The 22,736-nt window shown below is 44.6% G+C and overlaps 2 protein-coding genes across 5 annotated transcripts; one reads left to right on the forward strand and one right to left on the reverse strand.

Annotated features, from left to right (window-relative positions):
- The first annotated feature begins 4,702 nt into the window (after nt 1–4,702).
- On the forward strand, nt 4,703–15,065 carry SNX17 (sorting nexin 17). The gene is made up of 15 exons (XM_070734992.1): nt 4,703–5,020; nt 7,640–7,714; nt 9,093–9,210; nt 10,333–10,397; nt 10,533–10,643; nt 11,659–11,749; nt 11,902–11,989; nt 12,874–12,943; nt 13,035–13,127; nt 13,269–13,472; nt 13,668–13,790; nt 14,132–14,209; nt 14,314–14,388; nt 14,474–14,515; nt 14,610–15,065. Exons 1-15 carry the CDS (start codon nt 4,955–4,957, stop codon nt 14,727–14,729), a joined length of 1,419 nt encoding a protein of 472 aa, XP_070591093.1. The 5' UTR covers nt 4,703–4,954; the 3' UTR covers nt 14,730–15,065.
- Nucleotides 15,066–15,742: 677 nt separating this feature from the next.
- Nucleotides 15,743–20,063, reverse strand: ZNF513 (zinc finger protein 513). 4 transcript variants are annotated; one of them, XM_070734988.1, is made up of 4 exons: nt 19,733–20,063; nt 19,176–19,325; nt 17,983–18,632; nt 15,743–16,829 (listed from the first exon to the last, which is right to left on the reverse strand). In XM_070734988.1, exons 1-4 carry the CDS (start codon nt 19,981–19,983, stop codon nt 16,177–16,179), a joined length of 1,704 nt encoding a protein of 567 aa, XP_070591089.1. In that variant the 5' UTR covers nt 19,984–20,063; the 3' UTR covers nt 15,743–16,176. The 4 variants fall into 4 exon arrangements, with proteins under 4 accessions (XP_070591089.1, XP_070591090.1, XP_070591092.1 ...); XM_070734989.1 differs by having other exon boundaries at nt 17,983–18,564; nt 19,733–20,057; XM_070734991.1 differs by lacking the exon at nt 19,733–20,063 and adding an exon at nt 19,641–19,725 and having other exon boundaries at nt 17,983–18,564.
- Nucleotides 20,064–22,736: the final 2,673 nt, after the last annotated feature.

The raw sequence follows: 22,736 nt of genomic DNA on the forward strand, positions 1-22,736 counted from the left end.
AAACACTGTAATACACCACAGCGGCCGTTGTTCGCCTAAGCGAACTCTCCCCCCCCCCCACTCCATTTTTAACTTTCCCACACACACATTCAACGTACCATTTCTTTTTTTTTTAATTTTTAAAAATATTTTATTTTTAAATGTACAATACAAAAAGTAAAATCAAAAACAGATATAAACACATTCAAAGAAAGAGGAAAAAAAGAAAAGGAAATACATAACAAGAAAAACAAAAAGAATTTTAGAATTACAAAACTAAAATAAAGTAACAATTGGAGAGACATTTGCTCTCTCCTTCCTTATTTTGTTTTATAAATTTACAATATAATATTCAAACTTGGGGATTACCATATTTATATTTTCACGCTTTCCTAAAATAGTTATATTTCTTAATATCAAACAAAACGTTTTTTCCTATCATTATTCATTTTAAAATGACAGCAAAAACATATAACAAGAAGAAAAAAAAACCAGCTTTAAAGGTGTAAAAACTGATATCAAAAGAATAACAAAACTAACAAACAATTGTTAATTGTAAAACAGTGATATCAAAAGAATAACAAAACTAACAAACAATTATGGCATGACTCAATTAAGGAAAAAAGGTCTTGATTTCAATTTTGGTAAAATTCCTGTCTGTCTGTCTGTCTGTCTGTCTGTCTATCTAGGAAATCTATGGAATCAACTCCCCACCCCCACTCCGTCCATACTGCTCCCACCCTACTGGCCTTCCGTAAGGCCACAAAGACCTGGCTTTGCTGGCAGGCCTGGGGGCCATGAATTGACATCTATCATGGTCAAATTGTAGGAATGGTATGCATGTACAGTGATCCCTCGATTAGTGCGGTCTCGATTAGTGTGAAACGCTATACCACGGTTTTTCAAAAAATAATACATTTAAAAATAGTCCGCGTTTTTTTCCCTACACCACGGTTTTCCCCGCCCGATGACGTCATACGTCATCACCAAACTGACGTCGGCCATTGCTGATTGGCCGAAATCTCGGCCAATCAGCTTTGCAATCGCAAAAAAAAGCTTTGGAACTGTTGGAACTGTTTTAAGACTTGTTGGAAGATGGCCCAAGAAAGCCGGTGAGGGGCGAATCGGGCGGACGGGGGGTAGCGGCGAGGAGGCCGGAGGCGCTGGGTGGGTGGCAGACATTAAAAACAACCATTGCCAGCCTCCGCACTTTCGTCGCTCCCCGGCTCCACCATCTGCGCATGCGCGGCCATGGAAAAAGGGCGCGCATGCGCAGATGGTGTTTTTACTTCCGCACCACTATACCGCGGAAAATCGATTAGTGCGGGAGGTCTTGGAACGTAACCCCCGCACTAATCGAGGGATCACTGTATACTGTATATTGTAGTATAAGGGCAGACTAGATGGACCATGAGGTCTTTTTCTGCCATCAACCTTCTATGTTTCTTCTATGTTTCTATGTATGCTGATTGTATAGTTTAACTATAGGTTTTAATTTAATTTAGCCGCCCCGAGTCTTCGGAGAGGGGCGGCATACAAATCTAAGTAATAAATAATAAATAAATAAATAAATAGGGTTTTATGATTTTAGACTATATATTTGACTTCTTTTTATTGTATTTGTAATTTTATATTGTTGTAAGCCACTCTGAGTCCTTCAGGATTGGGCGGCATAGAAGTCGAATTAAATAAATTTGAATAAACAAATAACTAAGTAAGTAAAAAAATATTCATTTATTCATTCATTCATTCAAATATGTATTGGTAATATACATAGATATAACGCTGCTTATAGAATAGAATAGAATTTTTATTGGCCAAGTGTGATTGGACACACAAGGAATTTGTCTTGGTGCATATGCTCTCAGCGGACATAAAAGAAAAAGATACATTTGTCAAGAATCATGTGGTACAACTTAATGATTGTCATAGGGGTCAAATAAGCAATGAGGAAACAATCAATATTAATAAAAATCTTAGGATACAAGCAACAAGTTACAGCCATACAGTTCTAAGTGGGAGGAAAAGGATAATAGGAATGTTGAGAAAAACTAGTAGAACAGTAGTGCAGATTTAGTAAAAAGTCTGACAGTGTTGAGGAAATTATATACATTATATTTATTTTATTTATTTATTTATTTATTTATTTATTAGATTTGTATGCCGCCCCTCTCCGTAGACTCGGGGCGGCTAACAACAATAATGAATAACATATAGCAAATCTAATATTTAAAATAATTAAAAGACACTTATTTAAAAACCAAACATACACACAAACATACCATGCATAAATTGTATAGGCCTAGGGAGAAAGGAATATCTCAATTCCCCCATGCCTGACAACAGAGGTGGGTTTTAAGGAGCTTACGAAAGGCGAGGAGGGTGGGGGCAATTCTGATCTCTGGGGAGAATTGGTTCCAGAGGGTACTATAGTATATGGGTACTAGTAAGAGGGAAACATTAGGACAGGGACGGTAGGCATGCTGGGTGCACTTACGCATGCCCCTTAACTGTAATCCATGAGTTTTATTTGTATTCTTAATGTGCTACAAGATTGCTGGTCTTCAAATGCCATTTTTATAAATTAAAAGCAGTGTGAGTCAACAGGGCTGAAAAGCTTGCACCTTCTGAAGTGCAAATTGAAATACAAGAGAAGACACTGTGTTGGTAGATGACATATTACATGAGTTCATAAAGCAAACAAATCGGTATTTGCTGAAGGAGCTCTGTACTGATGCCATGAAGAGTCTTCGGTGTGCGGTACCATCTACTTGAACTGATCCCCCTGGGCTTTCAGGAGTGAGCTGATTTTATTTTATTTTTATTTATTTGTCAAAAACATGTACAAGATAGCAGGTATTGGTATAAACATAAACAATAGCAAAGTAGGTACAGGTAAATTTGGACACTAGGACAGCAAGCCAGGGATGATAGGCACAATGGTGCGCTTATTGCATGCCCCTTACAGATCTCTTAGGAATGGGATGAGGTCGACTGAATACAGTCTTAAGGTTAAAGTTTTGGAGGTTTGGGGAAGAAACCAGAGTCCGGTAGTGCATTGCAGGATCTATCGGCCACTGCAATCTTGCTTACTGTGGCTCGCAAAGCAGTAATGGCTACCCTCACATACAGGCATCACAAAAAATAGAGAAACCAGATGCGGGCTGCAAATAAAGCCAGAAGACCATTGTTTGGCCAGAGCTTTTGCAGCCAGTCGCTCTCTTCAGTCCGTCCGTCCCTAAAGAGAGGCTTTGTTCTTTCCGCTGCTAACCCCCCCATGCTAGAAGGATGGTGTCACTGCATCTAGGTGAGGGAGAGAAAACATTGAACTGCTAACCAGAGCTTACAAAACATTTGTAGGACCAATTCTAGAATACAGTTCATCTGTATGGAACCCGCATTGCGTATCAGACATAAATAGAGAGAGTCCAGAAATATTTTACAAGAAGATTCCTTCACTCCTCCTCTTGCAACAAAATACCTTACTCCACCAGACTTGAAATACTGGGATTAAACAATTTACAACTAAGCTGGCTCTGATCTTCATTGCTGATTTGACCCCTATGACAATCATTAAGTGTTGTACCACATGATTCTTGACAAATCTATATTTTCTTTTATGTACATTGAGAGCATATGCACCAAGACAAATTTCTTGTGTGTCCAATCACACTTGGCCAATAAAGAATTCTATTCTATTCTATTCTATCTGATCTAACAGTTCATAAAATCATATACCAAAATGTCCTTCCTGTTAGTGACTACTTCACCTTCAACCGCAACAACACACAAGCACATAATAGATTCAAACTTAAGGTAAACTGCTCCAATCTAGATTGCAGAAAATACGACTTCAACAATAGAGTGATCAGTGTCTGGAATGCACTAGCTGACTGTGTGGTTTCTTTCCCAATCCCCAAAATCTTTAACCTCAGATTGTCAACAGTCAACCTCTCCCCTTTTCTAAGAGGTTTGCAAAGGGTGTGTGCATAAGTGCACCATTGTGCCTCCCATCCCTGTCCTATTTTCTTCTTTTATCATTACTTACTACTTACGTTATGCTTATACAAACTACAGTACAATCTTATACATGTACTTGTTCAAATAAAGAAATAAACAAATAAATTAAGTAAAATATAGATAGATAGATAGATAGATAGATAGATATAGATACATATAAATAGAAGTAAATATAGATACATACATGCTGTATAGATAGATAGATAGATAGATAGATAGATAGATAGATAGATAGATATAGATATAGATAGATACACACACTGATACACACATATAGTTATTGTATACAGTATATATATATATCTGTATGTATGTATACAGTAGATAGATAAGATAGATGGATGGATGGATGGATGGATGGATGGATGGATGGATGGATGGATAGATAGATAGATAGATAGATAGATAGATAGATAGATAGATAGATAGATAGATAGATAGATAGAGAGGGGGGAAAGAGAGATAGAAAGGGGCAGCTGTCCGGTTGCAGGGTAAAGCAGGCTCAGAGGCTTCTTAGTCGACCAATATTGTCCTCTATCGCTTAGCTTCTACATGCCACGATCTGCCTTCGGGGAGGGGGTGGCATAAGCGGGGCGGCTCAGCTCCCTTATTTCAAATTTTTTTGGGAGGGTGGGTAAAAGCGAGCCAGAGCAAAGACTGAGCCATTTTCGCTTTCAAATATTCCCTCTCTGGCCAAGCACTTGGTCTTTCCCGGCTCAGACCATCCACGGAAAGGGTCGGGGGGGATGACCGGTGGCCAAAAAAAAGGGTGGGCGAGAGAGACACGAGTTTTCTCCGTTCCGCCTCCTTCCGTTCCGCCCACAGTGGTGCCTCCCTCTCTTCTCTCTCTCTCTCCGCCTGCAAGATGGCGGCGACGTCGGAATCCAGTTCCGGCCCGAGCCGAAGGTAGCGGCGGCGACGACAGCAGCGGCCGCAGACGGAGCTGGAAGCGGCCATGCACTTCTCTATTCCCGAGACCGAGACCCGCGCGGGGGATGGCGGCAACGCTGCGGCCTACGTGGCGAGTGTCAAGCCCCTTGGAGGCGGGGCGCAGACTTCCCCGGGCTCCCTCCCTCTCTCCCCCCCCCTTGGGATTAACATCTGCAAAGGGCATCGGAGTGCGATTTTTTTTTTTACACCGGGGGCCACTTGCTCTGGTGCTTTTGGGGCTTCTGCTCTGCAGGGACTGTGCAGGCGCCGCCTTCGGGGCTCTTCGGGAGAAGCCGGAGTGGGCGGACGGGGGTGGGTGGGTGGGAAGAGCGCCCGGTTGGAGTGAGTGGTTTCGTTTCCCTTCTGCAAAAAACCTCTGCTCGGTCTCCCTCTGTGATGAGTCTTGAAATCCAGATGTAGCAGGAGTTGGGATGGCCCCCCAAGAAGTTGTAGCTGCCAGCTGTGAGGTAGCTAGGACCCAGATCTCTTGTCTCTTCTCTTTCCAACTCAAATTCAAATCACACACACACACACACACATATATATTGAAAATATTTATATGATTTGAATTTGAGTTGGAAAGAATATATATGAATGACATGTTTTTGCTGAATTTTTAAAATTAAGGGAGACAAGTATACATATATATACAGTACAGTATATGAAATCATATATGTATATGTATATCTATATCTATATATCTGGTCGCCGCATCTCAAGAAGGATATAATGGAACTGGAAAAGGTGCAAAAAAGGGCAACCAGTATGATCAAGGAAATGGAGCACCTCCCTTATGAAACCAGGTTGCAACGCCTTGGTCTCTTCAACCTTGAAAGACAGCATTTAAGGGGTGACTTGTTCGACGTGCATAAAATCATGCATGGGATAGAAAAGGTGGATAGAGAAAAAAAAATTCTCTATCCCACAATACTAGGATGAGGGGGCACTCCCTAAAGCTCATAGGTAAGAAAGCGAGGACAAATGAAGGGAAATATTTCTTCACCCAGAGGCTCATTGGTTTATGGAATTCACTTGCAGAAGAGGTTGTGACAGCTGTCAACCTGGATAGCTTCAAGGCAGGATTAGACAGATTCATGGATGCCAAGTGTATCAGTGGTTATTGAAACGGATGTCCATGTGCTGCCTTTATGTTGGTTGAGACAGGCAGGATTCCCTTGAGTACCATTTGTGGGGGTCAAGGGAAAGGGAGGGTTTTACCTTCTCTTTCTGCTCAAGGTCCCCATGGACAGTTGGTGGGTCACTGTGTGATACAGAATACTGGACTCGATGGGCTTTGCCCCAATTCAGCATGGATGTTCTTATATCTCTCTCTGTCTGTCTGTCTGTCTTTCACGGGAATATATATGTTCGTAGATTTTCACGGGTACAGGCATGAAGATCTTGGTATATTCGGGTTTCTTCTCGTGTATGTTTTTAGAGATTCCTGGCAATGTTTCGAAATCTCACCCCTCATCTTCAGGCTGGTGCTTTTGGCTTTGTGTTAGGGTGAGTTCAACATTATAAATACAACAATACAGTATGTAAAGAAATCTAAATTATTACAAAATAATGATACAAATTACTAAAAAAGTATTAAAAATCCCTTATACAGTCATACACATTCAACCAATTCAACCATACATAGGGTGAGTTCACCCTAGCACAAAGCCGAAAGCACCAGCCTGAAGATGACGAGTGGGACCTCGTCGAAACGTCGCCAGAAATCTCTGAAACTTACAGGGAATGCAGAGGCCATACCCGGGTGAAAAATGAGGGAGAACTACAGTAGAGGCATTTTGGCATTGAAGAGCACTTTCTTTCGAATTATTATTTTTTTGGGTGGGTGGGGGGTGTTTCTGGTTAAAAAGACTTTGGGTGTTTTGAAACAATTCCTCTTTTGCTTCTGTTAAAAAAAAAGGCTTTGGGTGTGTCCGAGAAATAATTCTAAATCTTGTTTTTTAAGAAGATACTTTGTGCTGACAGTCTTTTGGCACGGGAAAGATTTATTGCGTAACCAGGAATTATGGATTCTATAACTACTCTTGGGTACTAAGTCCGGGAACAAACCCAGATATCCCTTCATTGTAGGTGCAATTTGTCCTCAAGGAGTTGGGTGGCTTAAAAGTCAATTAAATTAAACTAAATTTTGTTTCTGTTCAATACAGAAAGGCTACTTTGAATAAAGCGCAAAGCTATGGAGCTCAATAAATGGGCTCATACATTACCTTATCTTACCCATCTCTTGAACTTAGGCTTGCAGTTTATAGTACACTTATAGGGCTGTGTCATCGAATCATGGTTACGAAATTTAGTTTAAATGTTATTTAAAGGCATCTATTTATTACAGGCCTAGATGATCCTAGGATTTATAACTTCTGCTTCATCCAGATTTTTTGCAGTGAGTGGTGTATAACCTAAGAGAGCTTTGTTTCAGTACCTGCAACCTTTTTGTATTTTAGGCAGTCACCTCCCATTGTAGAAATAATGAATTGTGTTCATGCCTTATAATTGATTCTTAAGGACCAGAAAGGGATTAATGAATTCTTAGTTCCTTGTTCCTTCTTTGAATTTTCATGCGTTTATGGAATTAGTGCTATACAATTCGCACCAGATAGTCCGTTTCCCTATTATAACACTGAGAATGGGATCGCTTAAGGGCTTTCTCATAAACAGATTATGTAATAACGCCTTTTCCTTCCATCCCCAACAGGCCTACAGCATTCATGTCAATGGTGTTCTGCACTGCCAGGTGCGATACAGCCAACTGCTTGGTTTGCATGAACAGGTGAGGTATGGAGGCATATATGTAAGAAATTGCCAGAATTGCTCCTTTGTGGAAAGCTAGCAATATTTCCCTAAAAGCCTTTCTACTAGAGTAGTGTTTTATTAATTCAGTTAATGTATGTAACCAAGAAATGCAGTTTGGACAAGTGGTCAAGGACCAGGCTATAAACCACGATATTGTTAGTTATAGTCCCATTTTAGGCATGAAAGTTAGTTGGGTGGGGTGACCTTGGGTCATTCTCTCCAGGGGTAAAATCCAGCAGGTTCTCAGTCAAACCTCCATTATAGGCCTAGTGTCAGAATAAAAAAACAATATCAACAGAAAAACAGGAAGTAAAGCTATACTAAACTAGGAAGCCTGCCAATCGGATGAAATCCAGCAGATTTTGACAGGACCTGGAGAACCGGTAATGGAAATTTTGAGTAGATCGGAGAACTTATAGCGGAAATTTTTAGTAGTTCAGAGAAATGGCAAATACCACTTCTGGCTGACCCCAGAATGGGGTGAGAATGGAGATATTGCAATACTCTTCTCCCAGGAGTGGGGAGGGAATGGGGATTTTGCACTACCCTTCCCCTGGAGTGGGGTAGGAGTGGAGATTTTACAGTATCCTTCCCCTGCCATGCCACCAAGCCATGTCCTTTAAAGCCCTTCATGGCACTGGACCAGAATATCTCCGAGACCGTCTGCTGCCGCACAAATCCCAGCGACCGATTAGGTCCCACAGAGTGGGCCTTCTCCGGGTCCCGTCAACTAAACAATGTCGGTTGGCGGGCCCCAGGGAAAGAGCCTTCTCTGTGGCGGCCCCGACCCTCTGGAACCAACTCCCCCCGGAGATTAGAACTGCCCCTACTCTCCTTGCCTTTCGTAAGCTCCTTAAGACCCACCTTTATTGTCAGGCATGGGGGAACTGAGACATCTCCCCCGGGGATGTACAATTTATGAATGGTATGTCTGTCTGTATGTTTGTTTAGAAAATGGGGTTTTTAAAATATTTTTAAACTGTAATTTAGATTTGTTGTAAATTGTTTCACTTTGTTGTGAGCCGCCCCGAGCCTGCGGAGAGGGGTGGCATACAAATCTAAATAATAAATAAATAAATAAATAAATGTCCACAGAACCAGTAATTCAAAAATTGGATTTCACCACTGTATTCTCTCTCAACCCACAACATCAGACTTGAGTGATAGTCCAGTCGGTCGATTCCTATTATAGCCAATGGTACAGTCACATGTTGATTTGAAATACGGCAAAACTATACTTGCAGAAATACACTAGGAATAAAAACAAAGGGTGTATATATCTCATTACCACAATTCTGGTAGTAGCAAAATGGGATTTTGCTGCCTGGATATGAACTCTGCTTTTCTTTCTGCAGCTAAGGAAGGAATATGGAACTAATGTGGTACCAGCCTTTCCTCCCAAAAAGATTTTCACCCTCACCCCAGGGGAAGTGGAGCAGCGGCGAGAACAATTAGAAAAATATATGCAAGCAGGTCGGTTTTGTTGGGCAAATCAAGGAAAAATAGTATGCATGCATTTATAAGCAGGTGTTCTCTATGCCAGTGTTTCCCAACCTTGGCAACTTGAAGAGATCTGGACTTCAACTCCCAGAATTCCCCAGCCAGCGAATGCTGGCTGGGGAATTCTGGGAGTTGAAGTCCAGATCTCTTCAAGATGCCAAGGTTGGGAAACACTGCTCTATGCACAGGGAGTGAGCTTTGACTGAAAGCAAAAAAGCTGATGGTACCTTCTGTTTATTTATTTATTTAAAATATTTATATAGCCACCTTTGCTCATAACCGTTCTGTCGGGCACTCTGATAGACTCCTCCCAAAAATTCACAGGTACAAATTTCAGACACACACACACGTTTGAAAATTCAAAACAATGTTCTTTATAATGAAAATTCACTTAAACTAAGCCCTCTTTTGGTATAGCAAAGAGCACTCGTCTCCAAACAAACTGGTAATTTGTACAAGTCCCTTATCAGTTCTGCGATACTTAGCTTGCAGCTGTGAGGCAAATCACAGTCCTTCTTTCACAAAGTGAAACACACTTTGCTCTGGTTTAGTTTCAAAGCGGGGGGGGGGAGGGGGGAAATCAGCACACAAAAGGTCAAAGTCAGCAAAGCAGGCACGAAACACAAACTCAGATAATCCTCCACAATGGTCAAACCCACAGGCTGCTCTTTATAGCAGCCTCACTAATTACCACATCTCCACCCAACCACAGGTGGCCTCATTTTCTTTGATAATAATGTCTCAGTTGTTGTTGCCTATGCATCGCTCTATGCATGCGTGGCTGTATCGTTAACTCTTGTTCTGAATCCAAAGAGGAGCTAGATAATTGATCTCCTTCTGAGCTGTCTGCCACACTCTCCTCCTCCCTGTCACTCATGTCTTCTTGGTCAGAGGAGCCTTCATCAGCAGATTCCACCGGGGGCAAAACAGGCCTGCAGCATGTGGATGTCTCCCCCACATCCACAGTCCTTGGGGCAGGAGCTGGGCCAGAGCTAACCACAACACCAACCAAAGGATGAAATCTATTTACAGTAAAATATTAAAACCATAAGTATTTTTTTAAAAGCTGATATTATTTCTGTTATTAATCCATAGTACGGCAGGACCCCTTGCTGGGAGGCAGTGAGATCTTCAATAGCTTTCTGCGAAAAGCCCAGCAGGTAAGGAGATGGGTAGACGCAGAGTGCAAAGTATATTTATTTTATTTATTTTATTAATGGAACTTCTATGCCGCCCCTCTCCGCGGACTCTGTATGCCAGATGGAGAAAATGATTGGAGCCCTGTGTATTTCCAGGAAACCCAGCAGATCCCAACCGAAGAGGTACAGCTAGATGTGCTCTTATCCAATGGGCAGAAGGTGAAAGTCACAATTCTTACCTCAGACCAAACCGAAGATGTTCTGGAGGTAAGGCTTTCCTAGAAATAAGAATGGCTCGTGTTGAGAAAGGAATGGGGGAGAGATTATATGCCCATAGTACTGTCTCTCCTTTTCTTACAGCAAGACTCAGTCTGACAGATTACACTGGTACCTCTACTTACGAACTTAATTCGTTCCGTGACCAGGTTCTTAAGTAGAAACGTTCTTAAGTAGAAGCAATTTTTCCCATAGGAATCAATGTAAAAGCAAATAATGCATGCAAACCCATTAGGAAAGAAATAAAAGCTTGGAATTTGGGTGGGAGGAGGAGGAGGACAGTCGCTGCCGAAGGAAGAAGGTGAGGGGAGGGGTATAAAAAAAAATCCAAAACTTTACGGTTTAAAAAAAAGGGAGGGACTCTGAGGCGGCGAGGAGGAGCACAGGCCTCCAATATACCCGGCACGAGGCTACCTCCCTTACACTGGCTGCTGCTGTTGCTGCTACCTGCTTCCTCTTCCTCCCCATGCTGAAGGGCTTCCCTCTCCTCTTGCTCGCTCGCTTTGTAGCCGGCGCCTTTCCTTCGCTGTGGTGACTCCTCAGCTGCCCAGAGGGAAGAGAGCGTTTCTTTTCTCTGGGCGCTGACAGAGGTTTATTCCTTGTCCAAGCACCTAAAGAAAGGAAAATGCTTCGTTCGCTCTGGACGGCCAAAGCCTCGTTAAGCATCACCAAAAGGCTCCTCTGGCAGCCCAGATGGACGGGATTAAAGGGGGAATGGCAGGAAACTGGCTGGGCCTGCGTGCCGCTCTCAAATTCCCTGGGAAATTTTTTCCTGGCTCAGGTTAAGTAGAAAATGGTTCTTAAGTAGAGGCAAAAAAATCTTGAACACCCGGTTCTTATCTAGATAAGTTCTTAAGTAGAGGTACCACTGTACTTTATTCCAAGAACTAACGGCCTGTACCAAGAAACCCCCTGTAGTGGCTATATTTAATGTAGCCTTTCCCTGAAGTTTACGGTTATAAGAGGAAAGAGTTCAGCATCTAGCTTATCTTTCCATTGTTTGTAGGCTGTGGCCTTGAAGTTGGACTTGCCGGAGGATTTGATTGGCTACTTCCACCTCTTCCTTGTGCGTGAAGCCAAGGATGGAGCATTTTCCTGTGAGTTAACCTCTTGCTGCACTTGCTATAATGACAGAGAAAAACCAGTCCGCCTGCCAGGAAAGGCGGGCGGGCTTGTGTTTCTGTTTGTGTGCCTAAGGATAGGTGTGAGGTGTGCTGCATGGTTGGCTCTGAACTGTCATCTTTTACAGTCATCCGGAAATTGCAGGAGTTTGAGCTTCCTTATGTATCAGTCACCAGCCTCCGCAACCCTGAATACAAGATTCTGCTACGCAAGAGGTAAGAGTCAATATAATCAATCCCAGCCACAGAGCTTTCGGAGAGGGGCGGCATATAAATCCAATAAATAAATAAATAACAGTTGAGTTGAATACCCATTAATGGTTTGCCTCTGCCACACGATCCCAGTGACTGGTTAGGTCCCGCAGAGTCGGTCTTCTCCGGGTCCTGTCAACTAAACAATGTCATCTGGCGGGACCCAGGGGAAGAGCCTTCTCTGTGGTGGCCCCGGCCCTCTGGAACCAGCTCCCCCCTCCCCCGAAGATCAGAATTACCCCCACCCTCCTCGCCTTTCGTAAGCTCCTTAAAACCCACCTCTGTCGTCAGGCATGGGGGAATTGAAATTTTCCCTTCCTCCTAGGCTTATAGAATTTATACATGGTATGCTTGTATGTATGATTGGTTCTTTAAATTGGGGTTTTTACATTATTTTTAATATTAGATTTGTTCACATTGTCTTTTTTATTGTTGTTAGCCGCCCCGAGTCTTCGGAGAGGGGCGGCATACAAATCTAATAAATACAAATACAAATAAGAGCCTTCTCTGCGGCGGCCCCGACCCTCTGGAACCAGCTCCCCCAGGAGATCAGAGTTGCCCCCACCCTCCTTGGCTTTCATAAGCTCCTTAAAACCCACCTCTGTCGTCAGGCTTGGGGGAACTGAACTACCCTTTTCCCCCTAGGCCTATACAATTTATGCATGGTATGTTTGTGTGTATGTTTGGTTTTAAATAAGGGTTTTTAATTATTTTAAACATTAGATTTGTTATATCCTGTTTACTACCGTTGTTAGCCGCCCCGAGTCTATGGAGAGGGGCAGCATACAAATCTAATAAATAAATAAATAAATAAATAAATAAATCTCTTTCCTCTTCTTCCACCCCAGCTACTGGGATTCTGCCTTTGATGATGATGTCATGGAGCAGCGGGTGGGACTAAATCTGCTATATGCACAGGTTAGGCACGAAGGTTGAGTGACAGGGAGGAAGATGGGAGGTGGGAAGAAGCAAGCAGCATTTCCTTCTCCTCCTGTTTGTTTTCTCACAGACCGTTGCAGATATTGAACGGGGCTGGATCCTTGCCAATAAGGAACAGCACCGTCAGCTTAAATCTTTACAGGAAAAAGTCTCTAAAAAAGAGGTAGGTTTCCATTTTTTTCCTTTTACCTAATGCAGTGTGAGTCGATCTACGTTACCTTGTTTCATTCCCAGCTGGCTGGAATGAAATTTATACCTCCAAAAACCACAAGCTTTCCCTGTGAAATGTTCTCTTTTGTTCTAGTTCATCCGCTTGGCACAAACCCTCAAGTATTATGGCTATCTCAAATTTGACCCTTGTATAACGGATTTCCCCGAGAAAGGCTGTCATGTCATTGTCGGAGCAGGCAATAGCGAACTGAATTTCCAGGTCAAGCTGCCCAACGACCAGATCAAGGAAGGGAGTTTCAAAGTGACACGGATGCGTTGTTGGCGAGTGACTTCCTCGGTGAGCAAACACGTGTTTGAGGATGGCCTGTTCTGCTTCGAGGGAACCTTCTCTGGGTCTCCCTTCTGTCTAGACATTTCTTAAGAGGCTGGAGAAGAAACCTTTGACAATTTCAGGCAAACCAAGAGCTTTCCCAGCCTCAATATCCCCCCTCCCGCTGCTTCATTCATAATCATTAGACTTCTCTATTTTCAGGTCCCTGTGCACAATGGAACATCAGGCACAAGTTCTGGCAAGTCAGAGGTGAAATTGGAACTAGCCTTTGAGTACCTGATGAGCAAGGACCGACTGCAGTGGGTCACCATCACCAGTCCACAGGTAGAATGTATGCGTGTGTTTGTGCAAGAGACAAAATTATATCCTGGATGAATTCTTACGTTTTGAACTTTGAAACTAGTAAACTGCAGTGTCTGATCCATTACTCCACTCAATGAAGATTCCTGTACTGATCTGATCTATTTCTCCTTAACAAATAACGCGCTTTGAATATCACAAATGGAAACAAGCTCAATTTTATTCTTATTTGCTTCCCAATCATAACTCCAGTATCAAATTTGTTTTTGTTTTTTTCCCTATCCTAAGTTTACAAAATCAAGGCTCCATCAGTTTGGGATAATACTGCAGAGAAGTAAGAACATTTCTCTCTCATATCAACTTAGGCTATAATGTTGAGCATCTGCTTGCAGTCCATGGTGGATGAGCTGATGGTGAAGAAATCTGGAGGAAGCATACGCAAGGTGAGACTTGGGCTTCTTATCCCTTTGGTGGAGAGGGCTAGGTCATATACCAAAGCAGCATGTGAGGACGGGCGCCTCCAAGCGACTCGATACTCTTTTCATAGATGTTCCGCAGAAGAACCATTGGAGCCTTACAGCGTTCAGACAGTCAGCAAGCGGTGAAATCACCCCCTCTTTTGGTAGGTACATCCTGTCGTCTCCGCTTCTTCCTTCTCCCTTCAATTGGGTTTTTTTCTCCTTTAACATACCTGTGCGTTTCACCAGGACTCCCCTGATGGAAGTAGGGACCCTATTACGAAAGTCTCGGTGAGTAATTATTCCTCTGATCCTTATGGGGAAAAAGTATGATCTACCCTGGCATGGATCTTGCTGATTTGTACCTCTTCTCTCCCTTATCCAGAGCAAATTGGGCTCCGTCAGCTTACGGGCCATCAGCCATTCCAGCTCTTCGAATGACATCGGGGCGAATGATTTCCATGGAAACTATGCCTTTGAGGGCATTGGCGACGAGGACCTTTAAATGCCCTGCTTTGCCAAAAAAGATCTTTGTGGAATGTATGACCTGCTTGCGGGTCGATCTTGATGTGCCTCAGCCACCAGCTGGCTGTGTGTCCTTTGCCAGAGACTCTGTCTGCAGAGGCAGTTTGCAGAGCTGACCAGTAAGCTTCAGCTTCATAACATGCCAAACTAGGGTAGAGTGGACATTTGCACAGAGAGCAGACACAACTCTGATGCTCACAGTAGACTCTTTAACTATAACCGCTAGACTTGTACTCTTGTTTATCTACCTGCTGTTTACATTTGAACATTAACAAATGTTTGTGACAATGATTAAATAAATCATGATTGGAAATAAGTCCTGTGAGCCCTTCTTCACTCTACTGCATCTTGGCACTAGAGCTGCTTTTACTCAAGCGAAAACGATAAGGTGACGGTTATGGACACAGTGGAGGCCACATTATTGAAGCCGTATTATCTGTTTTCCTCTCCTGCTGAAAATAAGATAACGAAAAGGAGGCACACAGAAGAGTGGTACCTCTACTTACGAACTTAATTCGTTCCGTGACCAGGTTCTTAAGTAGAAAAGTTTGTAAGAAGAAGCCATTTTCCCCATAGGAATCAATGGAAAATCAAATAATGCGTGCGATTGGGGAAACCACAGGGAGGATGGAGGCCCTGTTTCCTCCCAGGAGATTCCTAGAGAGGCCCCACGGAGGCTTCTCCCCGCCTTTTCTGGCCCTGTTTCCTCCCAGGAGATTCCTAGAGAGGCCCCACGGAGGCTTCTCCCTGCCTTTTCCGGTTAGTTTTGGAGGCTCGGGTTTGTAAGTGGAAAATGGCTCTTTAGAAGAGGCAAAAAAATCTTGAACACCCGGTTCTTATTTAGAAAAGTTCGGAAGTAGAGGCGTTCGTAGGTAGAGGTACCACTGTATATGCCTGCCCTAAACATGCTCACACAGGGCCAGTTCAGCGGTAGCACAACTGCACTGTGATCAGGTTTGCGAGTTAGTCTCCAGCTGCTCTTGCCAGCCAAAATAAAGCCAGATAAGAAAACAGTTTAATGCATTAATACACCATATAAATTACACAGATTCAAGCAGCAACCACAATTAAAGGACTAGAGAGGAGGGGAGGCACAAAAAAAAGACAAAAAGAGGACAAAGGAGTTCCTCTCTGCGGGTTTCAGCTGTCCCACAGAGCAACACTTTCGGAGAATGGTCTACAGAGCAGATGCCTTTTTTCTTCCTATGGACAGAAGCACTGGATTAGGGTCAAGGACACCCCCCACCCCTTCCAGGTGCTTTTCAGCCAAGGAATTAATACTTTCTTCAAAAGCAAAGGTGGTACCGCTGCTCCTGCAAGTACATACAACTCCTCCTCCTGCACATCCCAGTCAAATCTTTTACACAGGCTTGACAGCAGGCAACTATAATGAGAGTCGGAAGCTCAAGGAGAGTCTTTCAGCATCGTTAGGTCAGGCTGCTGTCGGGGCCAGGCCCTCCTTCCTCCGCCAGGCCCTGCCCGTGCACCTTCTGGTGACGCTTGTAATTGTCCCAGTGGCCGGTCGTGTAGGGGCAGATGCGGCACTGGAAGGGTTTTTCCCCTGTGTGCCGCAGCATGTGACGCTTGAGGTTCATGCTCTGGTTGCACGAATAGGGGCAGAGGCGGCAGCGGAAAGGCTTGTCCCCCGAATGGATGCGTCCGTGGCGCTTGAGGTTGGCAAGGTTGCCGCAGGCATATGGGCATAGGGGGCACTTGTAGGGCTTCTCGCCGGTGTGCACCCGCTGGTGCCGCTTGAGGTTGTCCAGATGGGCCGAGGCGTATGGGCAGAGGGCGCAGGCAAAGGGCTTCTCTCCGCTGTGGGTCTTCATGTGGCGGGCCAGGTGGTTCGGGTAGGTGGTGATGAAAGGGCACAGCTGGCAGGAGAAGCCTTTGGGCGAGGCTGGTTCGGCCCCCAGCACTGCCAGGCTGCAACGCCCGCACACCGGCTCCCCCAAGCCTTCGTCGGCTTGTAGCACCAGTCCACATGCCCTGCACGTGAACGGGAAGAGCAGCTCGGGAAGAACCGTATTAGAGTCTTCCGCCTGCAGGAATGGGGAGCTAGGCAGCAACGGTGGTGGCTCTGTGGAAGAAAAACAGCAATAAGCAGAAATGCTCTAAATGGACATTACTGGAACTGTACGTAACTTACTTACTTCACTCTCATATAGAGCAGTGTTTCCCAACCTTGGCAAGTTGAAGATGGCATTCGCTGGCTGGGGAATTCTGGGAGTTGAAGTCAAAATATCTTCAAGTTGCCAAGGTTGGGAAACACTGATATAGAGCACAGACCAATTTGCATAATTCTCTGCCCTTCACTCTTGATGCACTACAAGCCCAATGTAGAATTACTGCTGTTACAATTGAAATTATTATTATTATTATTATTATTATTTAGATTTGTATGCCGCCCCGCTCCGCAACCAAATCCCTGGACCAGTGATATATTTAATTAATTGGACCCAAAATGTTATGTATTGTTTTATTACATGTTGTGAGCCGCCCTGAGTCCTCGGAGAGGGACGGCATAAAAATCTCAAAAATGAATGAAGGTGAACCTATGGCACGGCTGCCACAGGTGGCATGCGGAGCCATATCTGCTGGCACGCGAGCTGTTGCCCTAGCTCAGCTCCAATGCACATGTGTGCACCAGCCAGCTGATTTTTGGCTCACACAGAGGCTCTGGGAGGGCATTTTTTGCTTCCAGAGAGCCTCCAGGGGGATGGGGAAGGACGTTTTTACCCTCCTTCGGCTCCAGGGAAACCTTGGAGCCTGGGGAGGGTGAAACCCGGGCATACTGGGCCCACCAGAAGTTGGGAAACAAGCCATTTCCGGCCTTCAGAGGGTGTCCAGAGGGCGGGGGGAAAGCTGTTTTCACCAACCCCAGCCATTGAATTATGAGTGTGGGCACTTGTGCATGCGTGATAGCGTGCGCGCATGCTCTTTTCGGCACCTGAGAAAAAAAGTTTTGCCATCACTGCCCTAGAAAGTAAGGCTCACAAATTCCACGCTCCGGTTTAGGCTAATCAATGCGTGCCAATATGGCAGATACAAAAGATTCTCTTATCAGGCTACAAATCCTCAAAGTTGCTAGACTCCAAAAACTGCTGAGAACTATCAGTGTATCAAGATTGGTAAAGTTTCTCCCTCTTCCCACCCTCCCCCACTTGCAAGTGATGTATATTCCCTCCCTTTGCAAGGCCGTGAATTCTACCTTGCCGTTTCCAACCATGTACCTGTCTCCTGATCTGCAATGGGCGGTCCCTCCATTTCTGCCTCCGACTCCCCCTGGATCCCCGCGCTGTGGTGCTGGAGGGAATTCCCCTGGACATAGTGGCAGCTGCAGGAGCTACAGCGCACTGGACGTTCCTGGCCATGGACCCGCTGGTGTCTCTTGAGGTTGCCAAGGCTGCTGCAAGCGAAGGGGCAGGTGGGGCAGTGGTAGGGCTTCTCACCAGTGTGGGTTCGTAAGTGGCGTGTCAGGTTAACCAGCTGAGCCGAGGCGTACGGGCAATGCGGACAGCGGTAAGGTTTCTCGCCATTGTGAGTCTTCATGTGCCGCTTGAGGTGGCTGGAGTAGTGTGAGGCAAAGGGGCACAGTTGGCAGGAAAAGACTACACGCCCCTTAAGGGAGCCTTCCTCGTCCCCTACCTCAGAGGGGCAGCAGGGAGTAGAACTGGGACTAGGCAGGCCACAATGCTGGCAAGCCCGGCCCGGCCCTTCATTCTCTCCATCTTCGTCCCGGGCCTGGCACAGAGACGGGAGATCCTCGTCACTCAGCGTGTAAGCTGGCAGTCCAGGTGTCCCCCCGAGGGAGTCTGCAGCACACAAGGAGGGGACATCAGGTGGGCAGCTGTGGGAATCCTCACTTTGTCCTCTCCCTCGCCTGCTGGTACAATAGGGGGTTACCATGTGTAGGGGAGGCTAAACTCCAGGACCCTTTTTTTTTTTACCTCCTAACTCAAATCCTCGCCATCCTTTACAAGCCTTTCTGACCAGCTAACAGGTCCCTCTCCTGGGGGAGATGCTTCTCTCTGCCTGCTACTAAAACAACATCCAACTTCCCCACTCAGAAAAGATGACACCCCGAACCAGGCTTAGGCAAAGTTGGCTCTTCTCTGACTGGAGGACTTCAACTCCCAGAATTCCTGAGCCGATCATGCCAGCTCAGGCATTCTGGGAGTTGAAGTCCGCATGTCATAGAAGAGCCCATTTGGCCTACCCTTGCCCCCCAAAGTCCTGCAAAGTGAAAAGAACTTGGTGGAGAGGCTTTGCATACTATCAACCGGCTGACTAAGAAGATCCAATTCCTGGCAACTCGAAGGGGCCCCTTTTTTTCCCCTAACCCCAACTCTCCTCTGTCCCCGTCCCTCCCGAACCCGCCTTCTACCCCTTGTTCTGATTTTCCCAAGCCAGGACCAGAACCCACCTTCGGAGTCCTTTTCGAAGGCCAGAATCGGAGCGCTGCTGTCCTCTTCGTCCTCCAGGGACAGGGACAGCTCCTGCTTTAAGAGGAAGCTGGCTTGCGGCGCCGGGCTTGCCTCTCTCGACGGCTCGGCCGGAGCCCCGGGAACGTCCACTGCAACAGACAAGAGCGGGAGGCGGTCGAATGAGAAACGGGGGGTCCTTCTTCCCCCCCGCCCCCGGTTAAGGCTCCGGCGCCGCCCCGACACCCCCACCCAACGGCGGCGCCCCGCCTTTCTTCCGAAGGGGAGGGCAAAGCAATCCCCCTAATTCAACCCGTCGGAGCAGGAAAGTCTCGAAGGAGGCGGGCGGGACTCCTCCCCTCGCCCAGCACGGCGGTCAGTTTAGCCCAGCGCTCGGGGAGCCCGTCGGCCGGAGACAAACCCTCCCTCCCCGCCAGGCCGGAGCCTCGGAACGGGGAGAGACGTACAGCCGAAGCCCCCCCGCTGCCCGGACACGACCCAGGCGGACGGAGATGCGGCACAAGCGTCCCCGGGGTGAGCCCGGCAACCCGGCGCTGACCTTTGACGGGCTGCGGGTGGCGCTGCTTCCGGCGGGGCATCTTGCCCCGCAGCACGGGGGGTCGGGAGCGGATCCAGCCCTGGATACCTTCCCCCGTTTCCTGGCCGCTCGGCCTGGCTCGCCCCCGGGGAAGCCGCTTCTTCCTTCGCGACGCCCCGACAGCCGCCGCTCCTCCGGCGCTCCCGCCCATCCGCGGGGCGGACGGCAGAATAGCCAACGCTTCCGGCTCCGGTCCCCTCCCCGTGTTGCATGACGGGATGTGGAGTCTTTCCCCCCGCCCCCAGCTACAAAGGGCGATAAAGGCCCGCGAGAAGGCCGACCCTTCCCCCCCATTAGCTCTAATTAGATCCATCCTTGTATGAACCTTATCTTCCGAGATGTGAGGAATTGGTTCTACAAAGAACTGCAGCTTCGTTGGGCGTTTGTTTTAAAATTTATCTACACCTTTCTTCTATTCCTAGATCTTCTATTCTTTCATTGATATATTTATTCCTATATCTTCTATTGTTTGTTAGATATGTTTTACTATGTATATCCTCTATAACGTTCATTATGTATTTTACTATGTGTATACCCCAAAAAACCCTTATTGTGTAATGGACAAAGCCAATCAATCAATCAATAAATAAATCAAATCAATAAAATAGTGGTATCTTCCTACTAACCCCCCACCTTTTGAACAAGAATTTCAGCAAATCTGTAAAGGAGGAGCCTGCCAAATTGTTTAATTTTTTTTAAAAAAAATGAATATAATTAACATTTTTCCAGAAAAGTATTGTTTTGCGAAGCTACTGCTTTTTAAAAGGAAGATATGGAACTGTATTTTTAATGTAGCCTGAGGAATGCCTCTAAATTAAACAAAAATACCCTAATTGTTTGAATGAAACCTTAGTTGCTTGAGCTGGCACTGGCAACTTTTCAAAATGTAAAGCAAGCATTATATTTATATTTATGTTGAACATAAACAGTAAGCTGTGAAAGAGCAAATAGCTTTGTTTTGCAACACTCTTGCCACTGCTACTTTTTGGCCAAGGTGGAGCCAATTATGGAAAACCAGTTTGGTGTCATGGCTGGTCTAGAAACCAGGATATGGTGAGTTCTAGTCCTGCATTAGGGCATGAAAAACCAGCTGGGTGACTTTGAGCCAGTCACTGTCTTTCAGCGTCAGGCAGAGTATTGGGAAAAGAGGAAGAGGAGTATTGGTATATGTGCTGCCTTGAATTGCATGTACTGTATTTAAAAAGTGGAGTAAAAATCTAAAAACAAAAACGAGGACAAAAGGGCTAGCCATTCCCCTTCTCTTGAACCTCATCCCTTTGAAATTCATGGAGTTTATTGCACATTGCAATTTTTGCCTTTAGAAAAGCCCCGATATTAAGACTGAGAACTGGACTGCGAAAATCTGGATGATCAATAATAAATGGCAGCACAGAATTAGTTTTCAATCTCTTTCTTGTGCTCTCATGGTCATCTGTGTGTGTGTTTTTTTAGTTTTTCTATTCAGAATAACAAAATAACAGTTGAAAGGAACCTTGGGGGTTTTCTAGTCCAATCTCCTGCTGAAGAAGGAAAACATTTCTTCTTTTTTCAAACATTTTTATTAGGTTATTATTATAAATTTAAAAATACAAAATTAAATAAAACAATGAAGAGGGAAGGAAAGAGGGAAGAGAAGTGAGGAAAGGAAAATAAAAAGAAGTATTGACTTTCTGATTCTGTTGCAGTAAAATAAAACATCGGCATCAAATCACAGCTTTTCGTTTTTCTACAATAATATGGACAAGTCATTCCTATAAAAATCTATCAATCTAATCTATAAAACAGTCAAAATTACATTCCTTTCCAAATCAAGCATGAAATTCAGAAGCAGTTCCCATCTGGAAACAAATCTCTTCTTTAAAATATCCAGTATTCCAATATCTCTTGACATTCCTATCCATACTCTATCAACAAAAAAGCTAGAGAAAAAGTGCTAAGGATAAAATATCTTCAAAATTCCCATCTAGCTATGAGCTACACAGAGAAAGAATAGCAATTAAGTTCAATTGTATTAAGTTGCAATCATCTTCCCAAAAGCAGAGCTGAGAATGTCCTATATAAGACAGTGGAAAATTTAGTAGAGTTATGCTTCATACATATGCCTATGCATGTTTATCTATTCTTAACCACATATTCACAGAACATAGTGCTTTATAGAGCACATAGAACATAACAGCCCTTCTGTTTAGGACAAGTAACGTTCTGCTTGAAGATTCTACTTTCAGATAGCAATAGCCATAGCACTTAGACTTATATATCGCTTCACGGTGCTTTACAGCCCTCTTTAAGCAGTTTAAAGAATCAGCATATTGCCCCCAACAATCTAGGTTCATGTTAATTTAATAGAAGCTACTGTGTTAATTAGATGGATAGATAGACAGACAGACAGACAGACAGACAGACATAGGAAGGCAGGCAGACCAAACATAGGTGTGTGTGTGTATTTAGTTTTTATGAAACGGATGTTTATCCAGATGAGATGTCAAGCTAATGAGTTTTTATAAAATAAGACTTTTCCTCTCCAGACTGATTTTAAAATATAACGGTACATTAGTCACTTTCCAGTTCTTTGCAATTTAAGGAATATACAATTGATTATGCACCATAAAGTTAACGTTATCTCTCAGCAACTACCTCAAAGGTGCTTTCCAAAAGGCAACTGAATTTTCTTGTTGCTGTTTTTATTAAATAGTTTCACTTCTCATTATTCAGTTCTGAAGTTTCTTGAATGAGACACAAAATGTTTTCAAGAGGAAAAAAAATCAAGAAAGTGCAATTGCTTTTTGGAAAGCATCTTTGAGACAACCATGACCTGGATGATTGAGACTCTTGATAGACTCTGCAATGAGATAGATATATAAACCTTGTCTTTTATTGATTGATTGATTGATTGATTGATTGATTGATTGATTGATTTGATTTGTATGCTGCCCCTCTCTGTAGACTCGGGGCAGCATACAAATCG

The sequence above is a fragment of the Erythrolamprus reginae genome, chromosome 1 (genome assembly GCF_031021105.1).
Source record: "Erythrolamprus reginae isolate rEryReg1 chromosome 1, rEryReg1.hap1, whole genome shotgun sequence".
NCBI classification, from domain to species: domain Eukaryota; kingdom Metazoa; phylum Chordata; class Lepidosauria; order Squamata; family Dipsadidae; genus Erythrolamprus; species Erythrolamprus reginae.